Here is a 12,860-nt window from a genome sequence, read left to right on the forward strand (position 1 = left end):
AGGATGGTGGGTGGTGTTTTGTTTTCCCTAATTCCTGAATCAAGATCATGGTCCCCAAGCCCTCTGCAGTGACCAGTGACTTAGCTGGGAATGCCTTGGTTCACCAGATTTATGAAGTCTTTCAATTACTATTTTAATTTTCTAAACTTTCTTAAGCTGTTAATTCTTGATCATAGCTCTATAATTTCATTGATGGTTGCCTAGGGAACAGTGATCATGACCTGATTACATTCAATTTGGGGAGAGAAGAGTCCATGCAGTAAACAGAAATACAAGGGTGCTTTAAAAAGTCAGACCCCATAAACACAAGGAAAACTGAAAAAACAGAATGATAGGGAAAGGCAGACAGAAAATAGTGGGAAAAAAGTAATTATTTAAGATTTATTTCAAGAGCCACCAAGCCAATATCAGAGAAGAGAAACCTCCATCCTACTTAGTGCTGTATTGAAAGTAATAATTAGCAATAAAAAAGAAACCCATAATAAATAGATGAAAAGAGGAATAATTTTAAAAATTCTCTATTTCATAACTGGTAATTTGCATCAGCAGGGCAATCTGGTTGCCTACAATCACTCCATAAGGAATTGTGCCTGCAGCATTGCACCTTTTGCCTGGTCTCTGCAGGAATTGCTCCCTCTTTCCTACCTCGAGCATTGAAAACCAGTCTGGATTTTGGGCTGCAGCAGGCTCTGGTTCCTGGAGAGCCTCTGGAGGGCAGGACAGAGCAGATCTCGAGGTCAAGCTTTGGTTCTTTGAACCTTTCAGCTCTCAGGTCCTCGGGTAAGGTGCCAGAGCCTCATCACCCTCATAGGGAAGGATTTACTTCTGGATGATTCCCTGTTGCACTGCCCACCCATCTCACCCATTAGCCATAATTTAAAACTCCTCCCAGGGTTTCCTTTCAAAGGTCTGCACACCAGTTTTGTTTTCCTTTAGCCAGAGCTCATCTCTCCTGGAGATGCTCCCTCCTTCCCCAAGTTTCTCTGGTTTAGCTGTAGGCTGAAATTCCACCCCCATAGGCAGCAACCTGCAGCAGTGCCTGCCCTGTTCCAGCTTCCTCTAAAGCAGTGGGCAAGTTGAATTTTTAACTCTCCCTTACTCTCAGAAGAGGCAAAAGTATAAATTTTTAGGAGAAGACCTGTCTTCCTGTGGCTTTTGTGTGTTGAGGATAGTCTGACAGAGTCACAGAATATCCTGAGTTGGAAGGGACCCACAAGGATCATTGAGTCCAACTCCAAGTCTGTGCTGCTGTGCCCTCTGGGAAAATGCAGACAGCTGAGGTGGCAACAGAAAGACCCCTGTCTCCCCCCTGCAGGAGTTTCCTTGTTGCCAGCTCAGTTATGTCTCCCTTATCTCAGCCTTGGCTTCCCAGCACACTGCCAGCAGCCCAAACATGTGACTTATCGGATTTAAGTGCTGGCAGAGATCTTTGAGCTTGACAGAATGCCCAAAGCTGCCAGTTCTTCAACCTCTTAATGAAATGAGGGTGTTCCTTTTCATTTACACACCTCTTGGGTCCTGAAGTGATGCCTCTTGAGAAGCCATGCTAGAATCCTGGGAGAGGCCTTGGAACCCTTTCAGCTCCAAGTTGCCAGGTCCAATCCAGCAGCTATAAGAGGTCTTGGCTATTGGCACACCCATGGGAAGTGGCCCTGGGGACACCAGCTGCCTCTCTGGGCTGAAGGGACAACCAGGCTGCCTTTGGGCAGTGTAGGCAGAGCCTGCTCATGTGTCCCAGGCCATGCTGCCTCCCCAGCTCCCACCACAGCAGGAGGCTCACCTAGGCAGGTGAGTCTAGGTGAGCCACCTAGGACCAACGGCAGCTGAAATTCCCAGATCCATCTCCTCCTTGCTGGTGGTGCACGTCAGGGCCTGTCAAGGGTCTGGAGCTCTGTAACCCCCAGCAGGGACACAGGTACAGAGCAGGGACACCCTGGGGACACTTTGCTGGAGGCTGGTGTGGCCAGAAAAGGTGCCAGCTCCCTGCAGAGCACTGCCAGGGAAATCACACTTGAGGAGAGCAGGGATTGGGAAGAGCAGCAGATATTCTGGAAAGCCTCTTCCTCTATCATCCTTCCCAGCTCATGGAGATTTTCCTGTGTCTGAGCACTCCAAGGGGAGTCTGTTTCACTGTGCATCTTCCCAGCACTTAAAGGGCAAAGTGATACACCAGGAGACTCCAACCTGGCAGCCAAGACTCGGGGGCTGCAGGCTGGCCTGCCTTGGGGTGAAAGGGAATAGGAAATCCACTCTGGGGTAAAGAAGCCTAAAAGATCTGGTCCTTGGCAAGTCTGGGGGGAGCAAGAGAAGATGTTGGATCCACTCACCCATTTTAGTCGGAACCACCATCCTGGCATTTTACTCCTGGACAATGGCACTCCAGGGTAAAAAATGCCAGTCCCAGGACTGTACCATGCAGCACTGCAGCAAGGTTAAGGATGGAAGAAATGACAAGATGGAAAATGCTCTCAACAGACGTTGGTGCGCACCTGCACCACAGATCCTCAGATCTGTCCAAGGAAGCCCTCACTGCATGTCCCTGAGCCACCAGCTGCTCTGTAGGAAAGTGCCACTGGGCATCACTGGGTGTACGCCCTGCTCATGCTTCTTCCTCTCTCACAGAGAGCAGCAGGAGGCTGGGATGGAGGGCAAGGAGCAATGCAGATGTGGTCACACAAGGACAGCAGTAGTGAGTCTCTGCCAAAATCCTTGCCTGGATACTGCCCAGGGTGGCAGGGCCGTGGGGAGAGCAGAGGAAGGAGGAATTACTTAACCAAGTTCCTCTTCCCAACATCTGCATTTGGCTGCTGGCTTAGAGATGAGGGGCCAGAGCACCCTGTGCCAGGCCCACACTGGCATAGTTGGCCTGGGGGCTCACTGGCACACACCCCAGCACTCCTGCCAATCTGTCCTGCATTTTAGGTGTTGTTTGGATGGAAAAGGGGAGGTCCTTGATGTCCTTGATGGGCAGAGATATGATGGTTTCATGAGCCAGCCAGCACCTTTAACACAGGTTAAACCCTGAAACCATGTATGGGGTGAGCAGGGCTGAGGTTTCTGAACCCAGATGGTCTGAAGCTGCAGGATGGATGTCCCCACTGCTGCTGACAGGATGGCCCCTGTGGCTGCCGCTTGGGAATAACCCCATGGGAGATGGGAGTGACAACAGCCAACAAGTAAAGGTGGTGGAGAACAACTTGAGCCATGATCTCAGGGACACAGATGCCAGCAGCAAGCAGAAGGAGCAGGATTGACAAGTTTGCCACAGGGGCTGCTTCTTCCTTCCAGGGGCTGATGTGAAAGGTCAGAGAGGGACATCCCCCGGGCAAGTGCTTCCCCACTGCCTAATCCCTGCTCTGCCTGCTGCCTCCTCTTTGCCTGATCCCCACTGCTTGATTCCTCATTGCCTGATCCTGCTTTTTTTCAGGGTTCCTCCCGTGTTCTTGCTGAGCCTCCTGCACACTCCCAGCCTTGGATGTGAGCTGAGTCACTGCAATGCCACTGCACCTCATTGCAACATCTCCCGTCTTCTGTTCTAGACGCCATGAGGAGCCTGTAAATACTTTCTTTGGCAAGATTTTTGTTTTCATCTAATGGCTCTGCTTCCTTCAAAGGCAGGCATGGAGAGGCACCGTGTGAGGAAACAGGGAAGGTCACAGGGAGAACTGAGGCAGCTGTAATTGGGGAGGATCAAACCCAGGCTTGAGCAGGGGTGTGGATGGGTGGCTCAGCCCAAGCTGACATGAGCCGCCGGCGTGTCACCACAGGCAATGACTGTCCCAGATACTCCCGAGGCCCACAGTTACCTGTGACTACTCAGCTGGCTGCTGGCATCACCTGAGACAGGGCCAGGGGCCCTGTGATGACACAGATGGGCAAGACCACACCATTCCCGAGGCAGCCACGGCAGGATGCCGTGCAGAAGGGTGACACATGATGGGGGAAGGCAAACAGGGAGAGGACGAGCCCTCAGCCAGGCCATGCTTGGAGGGAAGGCACGTGCCATCCCCACGCCTGGCCAACCTGCATCTTCTGTGTCTCAAAACGCTCACGTGGCTCTGCTGAGGGATAACAACTCTGAGCCAGGCAGCTCCTTCCTGCCTCTGAGCACTGTAATGAGCTTTGCTGTGTGCTGCTAAGGACATGAGTGTGAGCAGGGAAGCTTTGCTGTGGTCTGATGGCTGCGCAGTCACCCATGGCAGACAGCTTCAGTTCCTCTGGTGTCTGAGGAACCTGCTGGGGGAGGGCAGGAACAGGGCTCCCAGCTGCAGCTCTGGGTCCAGGCCTCTCCCAGTGCAGCCCAGTAGGAGATGGGATCTGGGCACAGACCAGACAGTCAGAACTTCAACTGCAAGCACCCCATCAAGGGCCAGACCCACAGATGTGACTTGCTCCAGGTGCCCTGGAGAGCCAAAATTCAGCTTCGGCCATCACCAGGTTCAAAGGCACCCAGGTGTAGAGTGGGCTCTCCCAGCTCAGGAGGTCCCAGCAGTGCAGTCACAAGTGTCACTCTCTGTACAGGCCTAAACACCAATGCTGCTGGTTCCTGCTCCCATACCCTTCACCTTGCCCTGGTTCTCAGTTTATTTCCTCCTCTCCCAGAGCCAGCCAGGATCCAGCAAGCAGCTACAAAAATCCCCAAGATCAGAGAGGAAACAGTTTCCAAAGCAGTCATACTCAAAGCCATCACTGTGACATTCAGCTACATGGAGAATCAAAAAAAAAATATTATAGAATCATAGAATTATAGAATCATTTACGATGAAAAGCTTTCTAAGATCAAGTCCAGCTGTTCCTCCAGCACTGCACTAAAACATGTCCCCAAGTGCCACATCTACATGATTTTTGAACACTTCCAGGGACTCCACACTTTTCTCAGCAGCCTGTTCTGATGCTTGAATTCCTTCTCTTTACCACGTGGAAACAGGCAGTGGCTGTGGCTGGGGGCTGCCCTGCTTCCTGCCTGTTATGGGCTGGGTTGACTGGGGGAGCCCAAATCCCCCCCAGCGCTCACAGCACCAGACAGCTGCCCAAGGGGTACCCCGTGTCCCTTGTTCAGTAGAGCTGCCTCGAGCCATGGCTGTCCTTGCCCATTGCAGTCCCCTTCCCCACCCTTCCCTTCCTCCTCCCTCTCCCATATTGTGCAAACTTTCCACAGTTTGGTGTTCTCAGCAGCGCTTCTACTGCCAGCTCAGCAGCCAGCAGGCAGGGCGGGCAGGGCAGCCAGACACCAGGAACTGCGACCCCACTCCAGCAGCAGCACTTTCATCCTTATCTCGAACATTCCACCTGACCCCTGGAGTGGCTCGGGAGTGCTGCATTCCCACGCACTGGAGCTGGCACCTGCTTCCACAACCCAGGGCACCAGGGCAGGGCCCGGTGTAGGGTGCTGCTGTTCAGGAGTGGGGTGGACAGACAAACGGACATGGCAGCACTGACCCTGCCCCAGAGCCACCACGGCCACCCACAGCCACTGCCCTCCCAGCGCGTGTGAGCTCCTGTCACACACACATGCAGCCCCTACACACACACAACCCTACACACACAAATGGCCGCTTGCACACACTCGGATGTGCAAGTGGGCACATGTGAATGTGTATGTCCCACACCTGGCACACATGCAGTGCCTAGTGCATGCGCACACAGCTGTGCAATGCCCAGGTGTGCACTCACACAGTGGCATGGGTGTACACACACACACACAGATACACCTGACACACGTGCAATGCCTGCACACACACATGAATGCACACACACACGGAGACACACACATACACATGCACGCACACACACGAATGCACACACACACACGGAGACACACACATACACATGCACGCACACACAGATGCACACACACACATGCACGCACACACACACATAGGAATGCACGCACACACACGGATACACACACACGGATGCACACACACACATGCACGCACACACACACGCACGCACACACACGGATGCACGCACACACGGATGCACACACACACATGCACGCACACACACGGATGCACGCACACACGGATGCACACACACACGGATGCACACACACACGGATGCACACACACACACATAGGGATGCACGCACACACCGATGCACACACTCACACACACGGATGCACACACACACGGATGCACGCACACACACATAGGGATGCACACACACACGGATACACACACATAGGGATGCACACACACACATAGGGATGCACACACACATAGGGATGCACACACACATAGGGATGCACACACACACGGATGCACGCACACACACATAGGGATGCACACACACACGGATACACACACATAGGGATGCACACACACACATAGGGATGCACACACACATAGGGATGCACACACACATAGGGATGCACACACACACGGATGCACACACACACACATAGGGATGCACACACACACGGATGCACACACACACGGATGCACACACACACACATAGGGATGCACACACACACGGATACACACACATAGGGATGCACACACTCACACACACGGATGCACGCACACACACATGGATGCACACGCACACCGATGCACACACTCACACACACGGATGCACACACACACACATAGGGATGCACACACACACGGATGCACACACACACCGATGCAAACACTCACACACACGGATGCACGCACACACACATAGGGATGCACACACACATGGATGCACACGCACACCGATGCACACACTCACACACACGGATGCACACACACACACATAGGGATGCACGCACACACCGATGCACACACATAGGGATGCACACACACGGACACACACACATAGGGATGCACACACACACGGATGCACGCACACACACGGATGCACGCACACACACGGATGCACGCACACACACGGATGCACGCACACACACGGATGCACGCACACATCTTCCCACCCTCCCACGGTCCCGCCCCGCTCCGGTGCCGCCCCTTCCCGGCGCGTGCGCGGTGCGCGGGCCCGCGGCGGGCGCGGGCGGGGCCGGACGGAGCCGCAGCCGGAGCCGGAGCCGCCCGGCCCGGTGAGTGAGCGGGGGGCGATGGGCGTCGGGACCGGCACCAGCGCGGGGGGCGATGGGCGCCGGGGGCTGATGAGCACCGGGGGGAGATGGCAGCAGGAGCGGGGCATTCGGGTGGGGCGGGAGATGCGTGGGGCCGCGGCCTCTCGGCCGGTCGGCGGGGCGGCCCCGCCCGGAGCTGCGGCAGCGCCGGGGCCCTTGGCCGGCTCCTCCCGCTGCCGCCTCCGCGCTCCGGCGCGGCTCGGGCGCGATGCCGGCGGTGGCTCCTGCGCGGTCGCGGCCCCCGTAGGCTGCGGCGGATGGAGGCGCGGGATGCGGGCGGCGCCGCACGGGCTCCGCCGGGAATGCTCGGCCGCGTTCCGGCAGAAGCGGGGGGCTGCGCCCGCCTGGGACCCGCCGGCATCCCCGGGGAGCCCGGGCGACCCCTCCCGACAGGGGAACGAACACGGGGCTGCGGAGACCAAGGGGTCGTCTGCCGACTCCTCTGCGCCTCGGTATGAGAAAGTCTCTTATGCGAAGACAGACCTGGATGGGCTGGAGCGTGTCCATGCAGGGAACGGAGCTGGAGAAGGGTCTGGAGCACAAGTCTAATGAGGACAGCTGGAGGAGCTGGGGAGGCTGGAGAAAAGGAGGCTCAGGAGGGACCTTTTCAGTCCACAACTCCCTAACAGGAGGGTGCAGCCAGGTGGGGGTCGCACTCAGCTCCATGGGAACAAGTGATGGAACAAGAGAAAACAGCTTCAGGTTGTGCCAGGGCAGGTTTAGGTTGAATATTGGGAAAATTCCTTCATGGAAGGGGTGGTCAGACACTTGAACAGGCTGCCCAGGATAGTGGTGGAGTCCCTACTCCTGGAAATGTTCAAGTAGAAGCAGAAGGGATATCCCTGTCCTCTGCTCGCAGCTGCCCAGGTGGCCTGTTCTGCCCAGCCACTGAGCAACTGCAGGGCAGGAGCAGGGTTGTACAAGGGTTCATGAGAAACCCATGTGTTGGGCTCCAGACCTTGTTCTTGCTAAATCCTTGAGGCCACTGAGTTTGCAGAGTTTGCCATTTTATGGGCAACTGCAGACTTGCTGGGCAACAGCGATGTTGTTTTTAAGGCGAAGGTGTTGACTGGCTCTTGCAGCATCCTTGTCCCCCCTCTCCTGCTGCTGCCCCAGCACAAAGGCAGTTACAGACACACCCATGGAGCCCATCAGGCTCCCTGTGCCCCCCAACCCACTCCCACTGCAGGGCAGCAGCTGGGCAAAGCCAGCCCCTCATTCTGCAAACAGGATGCAGCCCCAGCTCTTTCTCTGTGTCTAGGCCTGAAGTTCCTGTTTGGGTCAAACCCAGAGTCAGGTATCTGTCGGGCACTGGGTGTTGGGTTTGTAGAGGCCTGTGAGGTCCCTGCAGCACCCAGCACCCCACCAGCCTTACAGCCTCTTAGAAAGTTTTGTTACTGTTTGCACAACCAAGGCGTGGTTTTTATTGTCTGGCTTGTATCGTAACTCCCAGATCTCTGTGAACACTGAGAAGGTGAAAACACCCCAGCAGTGAGAGCTGTGTGTCGCTGAACACTCGTGTCTAGTCTGTTGGCTGCTGGCCCTGGTTGCTCTTTGCAGGATCTGGGACTTTCTGGATGCACCATCTCGGAAATCACTCGCTCTTCCTGAAAACGGTGGCCATAAAAAGTCTTTGCCCTGCTTGGCTGCTTAATTTCCAACACAGACACTGTGAGGAGCAGAGGAATTTCCTGCTCCAGTGACAGTGTGAAAAGTACCCAGGGACTGACCTCGCCAGGTGTGTGATGCCACCACCCCAGGCACCATGTGCTCCTCAGCACAGCTGCGGAGGTGCAGGCACCTGGCAGCTCATCTTGGAGGGGTGACACGGTGTCTCTGTCAACCAGCAGGAAGAAACGCCGGGTTTATATTTAAAAGGCAACGTCTGCCATTTCCAGGGCTGGTTTCTATGGGAACGGGACATCAGAAGAGCAGAAAAGCGGTGTGTGCTCTAAAATAACCACCAGCTCCCGGGAGCGTGTGGCCTTTGCTCGGCCCTTTCTGCTGCGGCGGCAGCCGGGCACAGCCCCTCTCAGCAATGAGGCGCTGTGGAAGTGGGTCAGGAGGTGGGATGCTGTGGCCTTGATCCCTGCCCATCCTCAGCCTGTCCTCATCTAAATCCACCGGCTGAATAGCACTGGTCCAGGCTGGCAGCTGGTGCCACCACGTTATCCAGCACAGCTTGGTACTGTGGCAGGGACTGGTGAGGACCCGGTGGTGAGGACCACTCTCATATCCACTCATGCAGGCTGTGGGTGGGCAGGAGTGTCTCCTTCCTCACTGACCTCCCTGGGGATGGCCAGGGTGTGTCCACACTCACATATTCAGGAGACCCTTCCTCCTGCTGTGGTCAGATGCAGAGAGCAGGGAGAGGAACTGGCTTATTCTCCCAGAAGCTGGTGGTGGTTGCCTCTCTCTTCTCCCAGAACTTTGGCCTTGCCTCTCAGTGGGAAGTTCAGTTTTATCTTGCAATGCTTGAGGTCAGGCGGAAGCATCTCCAGCAGGGACAATCCAGTGTGCTACCATGTCCTCCTGTGAGGCACCTCGGTGCCTCTGAGGTCATCATCAGCCTGTGGCACTCAGCCCTGCCTTCCTGCCAAAGATGGGCCCAAACATGGACCCTGGGCCCTGCCTGAGCTGCCTCTGGTCATGGACATCTCAGGGCTGATCCGGGCAGCACCTCCCAAAACAGGTTTTCTCTTTTGGGTTGGAAAAAAAAAATTCATGTTTTGGATGGCAGAGCCTGGAAAACCATTTTTGCTCTCCAATCTAGTAAGAACTTTTGTAACTTAGCTTTTTCCTCCTCTCATCCTCCAGGAAGCAAAAGGTCCAGAATGAGTTTTCTTGGAACACTTAAAAACTTGGAAAATATTTATTGGCAATAATGGAGTTTTCAGCCTTTGCATAGTGTTTGTCTTACCCAAGAGCTGCTTGACATTTTCCCAGCAGCAACTCTAAGACCCGTGGGGGTGGTCAGGGGGCAGCCTGAGTCCGAGGGTGCGGCAGGGCGAGCAGGATTTGGGATCTCTGCGAGGGCTGCAGCCTGCTCCTGCCTGACCTGCAGCATTTGTCCTCTTTAAAGTGAGCCACGACTTTGATTTTCTTGGTTTGCTCTGGATTCCTTCAAGGGGGTGCATGACAAAGGTTTGTGCTTGGGAGTGGGTGCGTTTTTGGGGGGTTTTCAGATGCTGCTGTGTGGGGTATGTGTGTGTGGGCCTGTGGGGACCTGCTAAGGGATCCTGTGGCACAGCATGGAGTGTTCTGCTTGGCCACATGTGAACCAGAGGTCAGCTGGAGACATGGCACTTTGTGAGGTGTTTCAAGTCCCAATTGCTGCTATTCCTTTCCTGCTTGCTCTGGGCGGGGGTTCTGATGGACTTTTTGGGGCTGAAGCATAAGATCTCTTCTGCTTTTTCCTGACTGGAGAAAGATCCTTGAGCACAGATGTTCCTGCTGTTGTGGGAATCTCTCTTCGATGCATGGAATGGCAAAGAGACAGCGGGTTTTTTGTGCTCTGAGAACACATCTGGGTTTAGCATTGGGGCTGGGAAGATGCTTGCAAAGCCAGAAGAAGGCTCCTGGATGTAGGGTTGAGCGTGGGAAGGTGTGTGCCAGGTCAGGAGGAGTCTCATGGAGAGCTCAAGGAGCTGGTGGCAGAGAGCAGGTGAGGCAGGGGGTGTTCTTGCTGTGCCTGCAGCCCTGTGTGAGTCTCGGGTTGCTCTTGCAGCTCTGTTGCCACCGGCGCTGTGCTCGCTGTGTGCATTCACCGGCACTAGCCCGGGAGCCAAGGTGGGCAGGCTGGGTCAGCAACCTCCCCTCTTACTGTGGCACCCTGAAACCCCTGCTGAGGTTGCTGGGTGCCAGCTGCATCCAAGGAGCTGAAACCATCCCAAGCAGGGCTGGAGAACGTGCTGTGGAGCATCTGCCAGGGTGTTGCTCGTGGGTTACGTGCCCGTCCGTGTCCCTGTGGCAGCTTCCAGTGCTGCCAGGTTTTGGAGCACGGGCTTGGAGCTGACCCCGGCAGCTGCAGTGATCCTGTCAGGATTTGCCATGCTCAGAGGCTGGCACTGCTTGGCAGGGGCTACCGAGAGTCCGGCAGCGTGGGCAGGAGGCTCTGCCCATGCCAGGGCTGCCCCATCCTTCTCCGTGCTGGTCTGCAAGCTCAAAATCCCAGCCAGGTTCCTGGTGGAACAGCAGTGCTCCGTCAGGAAATGCCACAGCAAATGGAGACACAAACAACTTGAAGGGATGGCGGATGCTTCCCGAGAGGGGGAGGAGGTGGCGGGGGATCGTCCTCAAGCACCGACCTTCCCTTGTGCTTCGCTGCCCTTTTCTCATCCTCGCCTCTCTGAGCAGAGTTTCTGCTGGGAAAGCACCGGCAGCGTTGCAGAACCAACCCTTCACACGGCAGGAGGTGGAGGCACAACTTGGAATCTCCACCCATCCCAAAATAATGGGCTGCCAGAGGTTTGAGGCCTTCCTGGGGCTGGTGTGTGCTATTCTGTAACCCTCTGCTCGAGAAAAGCTGTTCCTGTCTGCTGCTGGGAAGGATCTAGGTTGGGTATTGAAACAGCAGCTTCCATCTCTGGGAACAGCCATGTCAGAGACCAGGGGCTATTTCTCTTAGGAGAGGGAACACAGGGGTTATTTTGCCCTGTTTGGGGTTAAGCCAGCTGCTGTGGCACCAGGCTGGAAGCAGAGAGCTGCCCTGGGCTGGATGTGGGTGGGATGTGGGATGCTGCCCTCCTGCCGGCTCTACCAGCACCTGGCACTGACAGCTCTCTCCTCTCCTCTCCTCCAGGGTCCTGCAGAGCAGTGGTGGCAGCGCTGGACCCCTTCTGATGGGAGGATGGTTGTGCTCAGGCAGTTTAGGCTGCTGCTGTGGAAGAACTACATCCTGCAGGTAGGCTGGCAGTGGGGGCTGCTTCTGACACTGCTAAATGGGGGTACATCAGAGCTTGCCCAGCCTCTGGCTCCTTTAGGAAACTTCTCCTAAAGTTTCAGGGCATCTCTAGGAGGAAAACTGGATTATTTGTGCATGTGGTGTCTTTTGTGCTGGGCTGTGTGACCTTACGGGCTGTGCTATGTACTCAGTTTCCTTGTCCCCAGCATCCCCCGCCTGCCCTCTGGCAGTGAGCTCAGCTCCCGTTCTCCTGGGACAGGGGAACCCACACCCACCCATGTGACAGTGGGGTTTTTTGAGCTGTCTCATTTTGAGCTGTCTTTTTGCACAGCCTCCTCTGGAAGTGCTGGTGCCTCCAAAACTCACTGGAGCCCTGGGGTTTTTTTCCTCCATTGCTTTCTCACTTTCAGGAGCAGCTTTTAGGGATCTTAAAAATATTAACCACTGGCACCCACTATCAGCCCACCCCCCACCGTGGCAGCTGGGTGGTGCTGAGGCATTTGGGGACCTCAGGGCAGCAGGTCCCAGCTGGTGCTGGCCAAGGCTGCAGCCCCTTTAAGCAGCGTGTGGGTGTTCCTGGGCGGATGCTGTGGCTCCGCTGGGACCCAGAGCCAGCCCTGGCACAGTGTGGGGGAAGAGGAGGGAGCAGGGGTGGCTGCAGCCTGGCTTTACACTTTCAATTACCCGTCTGCAGCTCAGCACAGCGTTGCTGTAAAAATAAACCAAAGGAAGTGGGAAATGCTAGCTGCACCCGGCCTTCCGACAGGCACAGAACAGGGAACAGGGCTTGCAGGGCATGAAGGGGACTGGCAGCAGGGCTGATTTGCAGCCAGGAGCATCCCCCATCCCCTCTGCAGGGGAAAAGCACTGTTTT

The 12,860-nt window shown here is 55.6% G+C and overlaps 1 protein-coding gene across 2 annotated transcripts in view; it reads left to right on the plus strand.

Moving 5' to 3' along the window:
- Nucleotides 1–6,949: 6,949 nt before the first annotated feature.
- The window catches only part of ABCA3 (ATP binding cassette subfamily A member 3), a 31,395-nt gene continuing 25,484 nt past the window's right edge, over nt 6,950–12,860 (plus strand). Inside the window, exons 1-2 of one of the 2 annotated variants that reach the window (XM_063414535.1) lie at nt 6,950–7,044; nt 11,885–11,986. In XM_063414535.1, coding sequence (XP_063270605.1) covers nt 11,933–11,986 — 54 coding nt within the window. In that variant the 5' untranslated portion in view covers nt 6,950–7,044; nt 11,885–11,932. Of the gene's footprint in view, nt 7,045–7,510; nt 7,536–11,884; nt 11,987–12,860 lie in introns of those variants that run through there. The other variant, XM_063414534.1, reaches the window with a different exon arrangement.

The sequence above is a fragment of the Prinia subflava genome, chromosome 17 (genome assembly GCF_021018805.1).
Source record: "Prinia subflava isolate CZ2003 ecotype Zambia chromosome 17, Cam_Psub_1.2, whole genome shotgun sequence".
Lineage (NCBI taxonomy): Eukaryota > Metazoa > Chordata > Aves > Passeriformes > Cisticolidae > Prinia > Prinia subflava.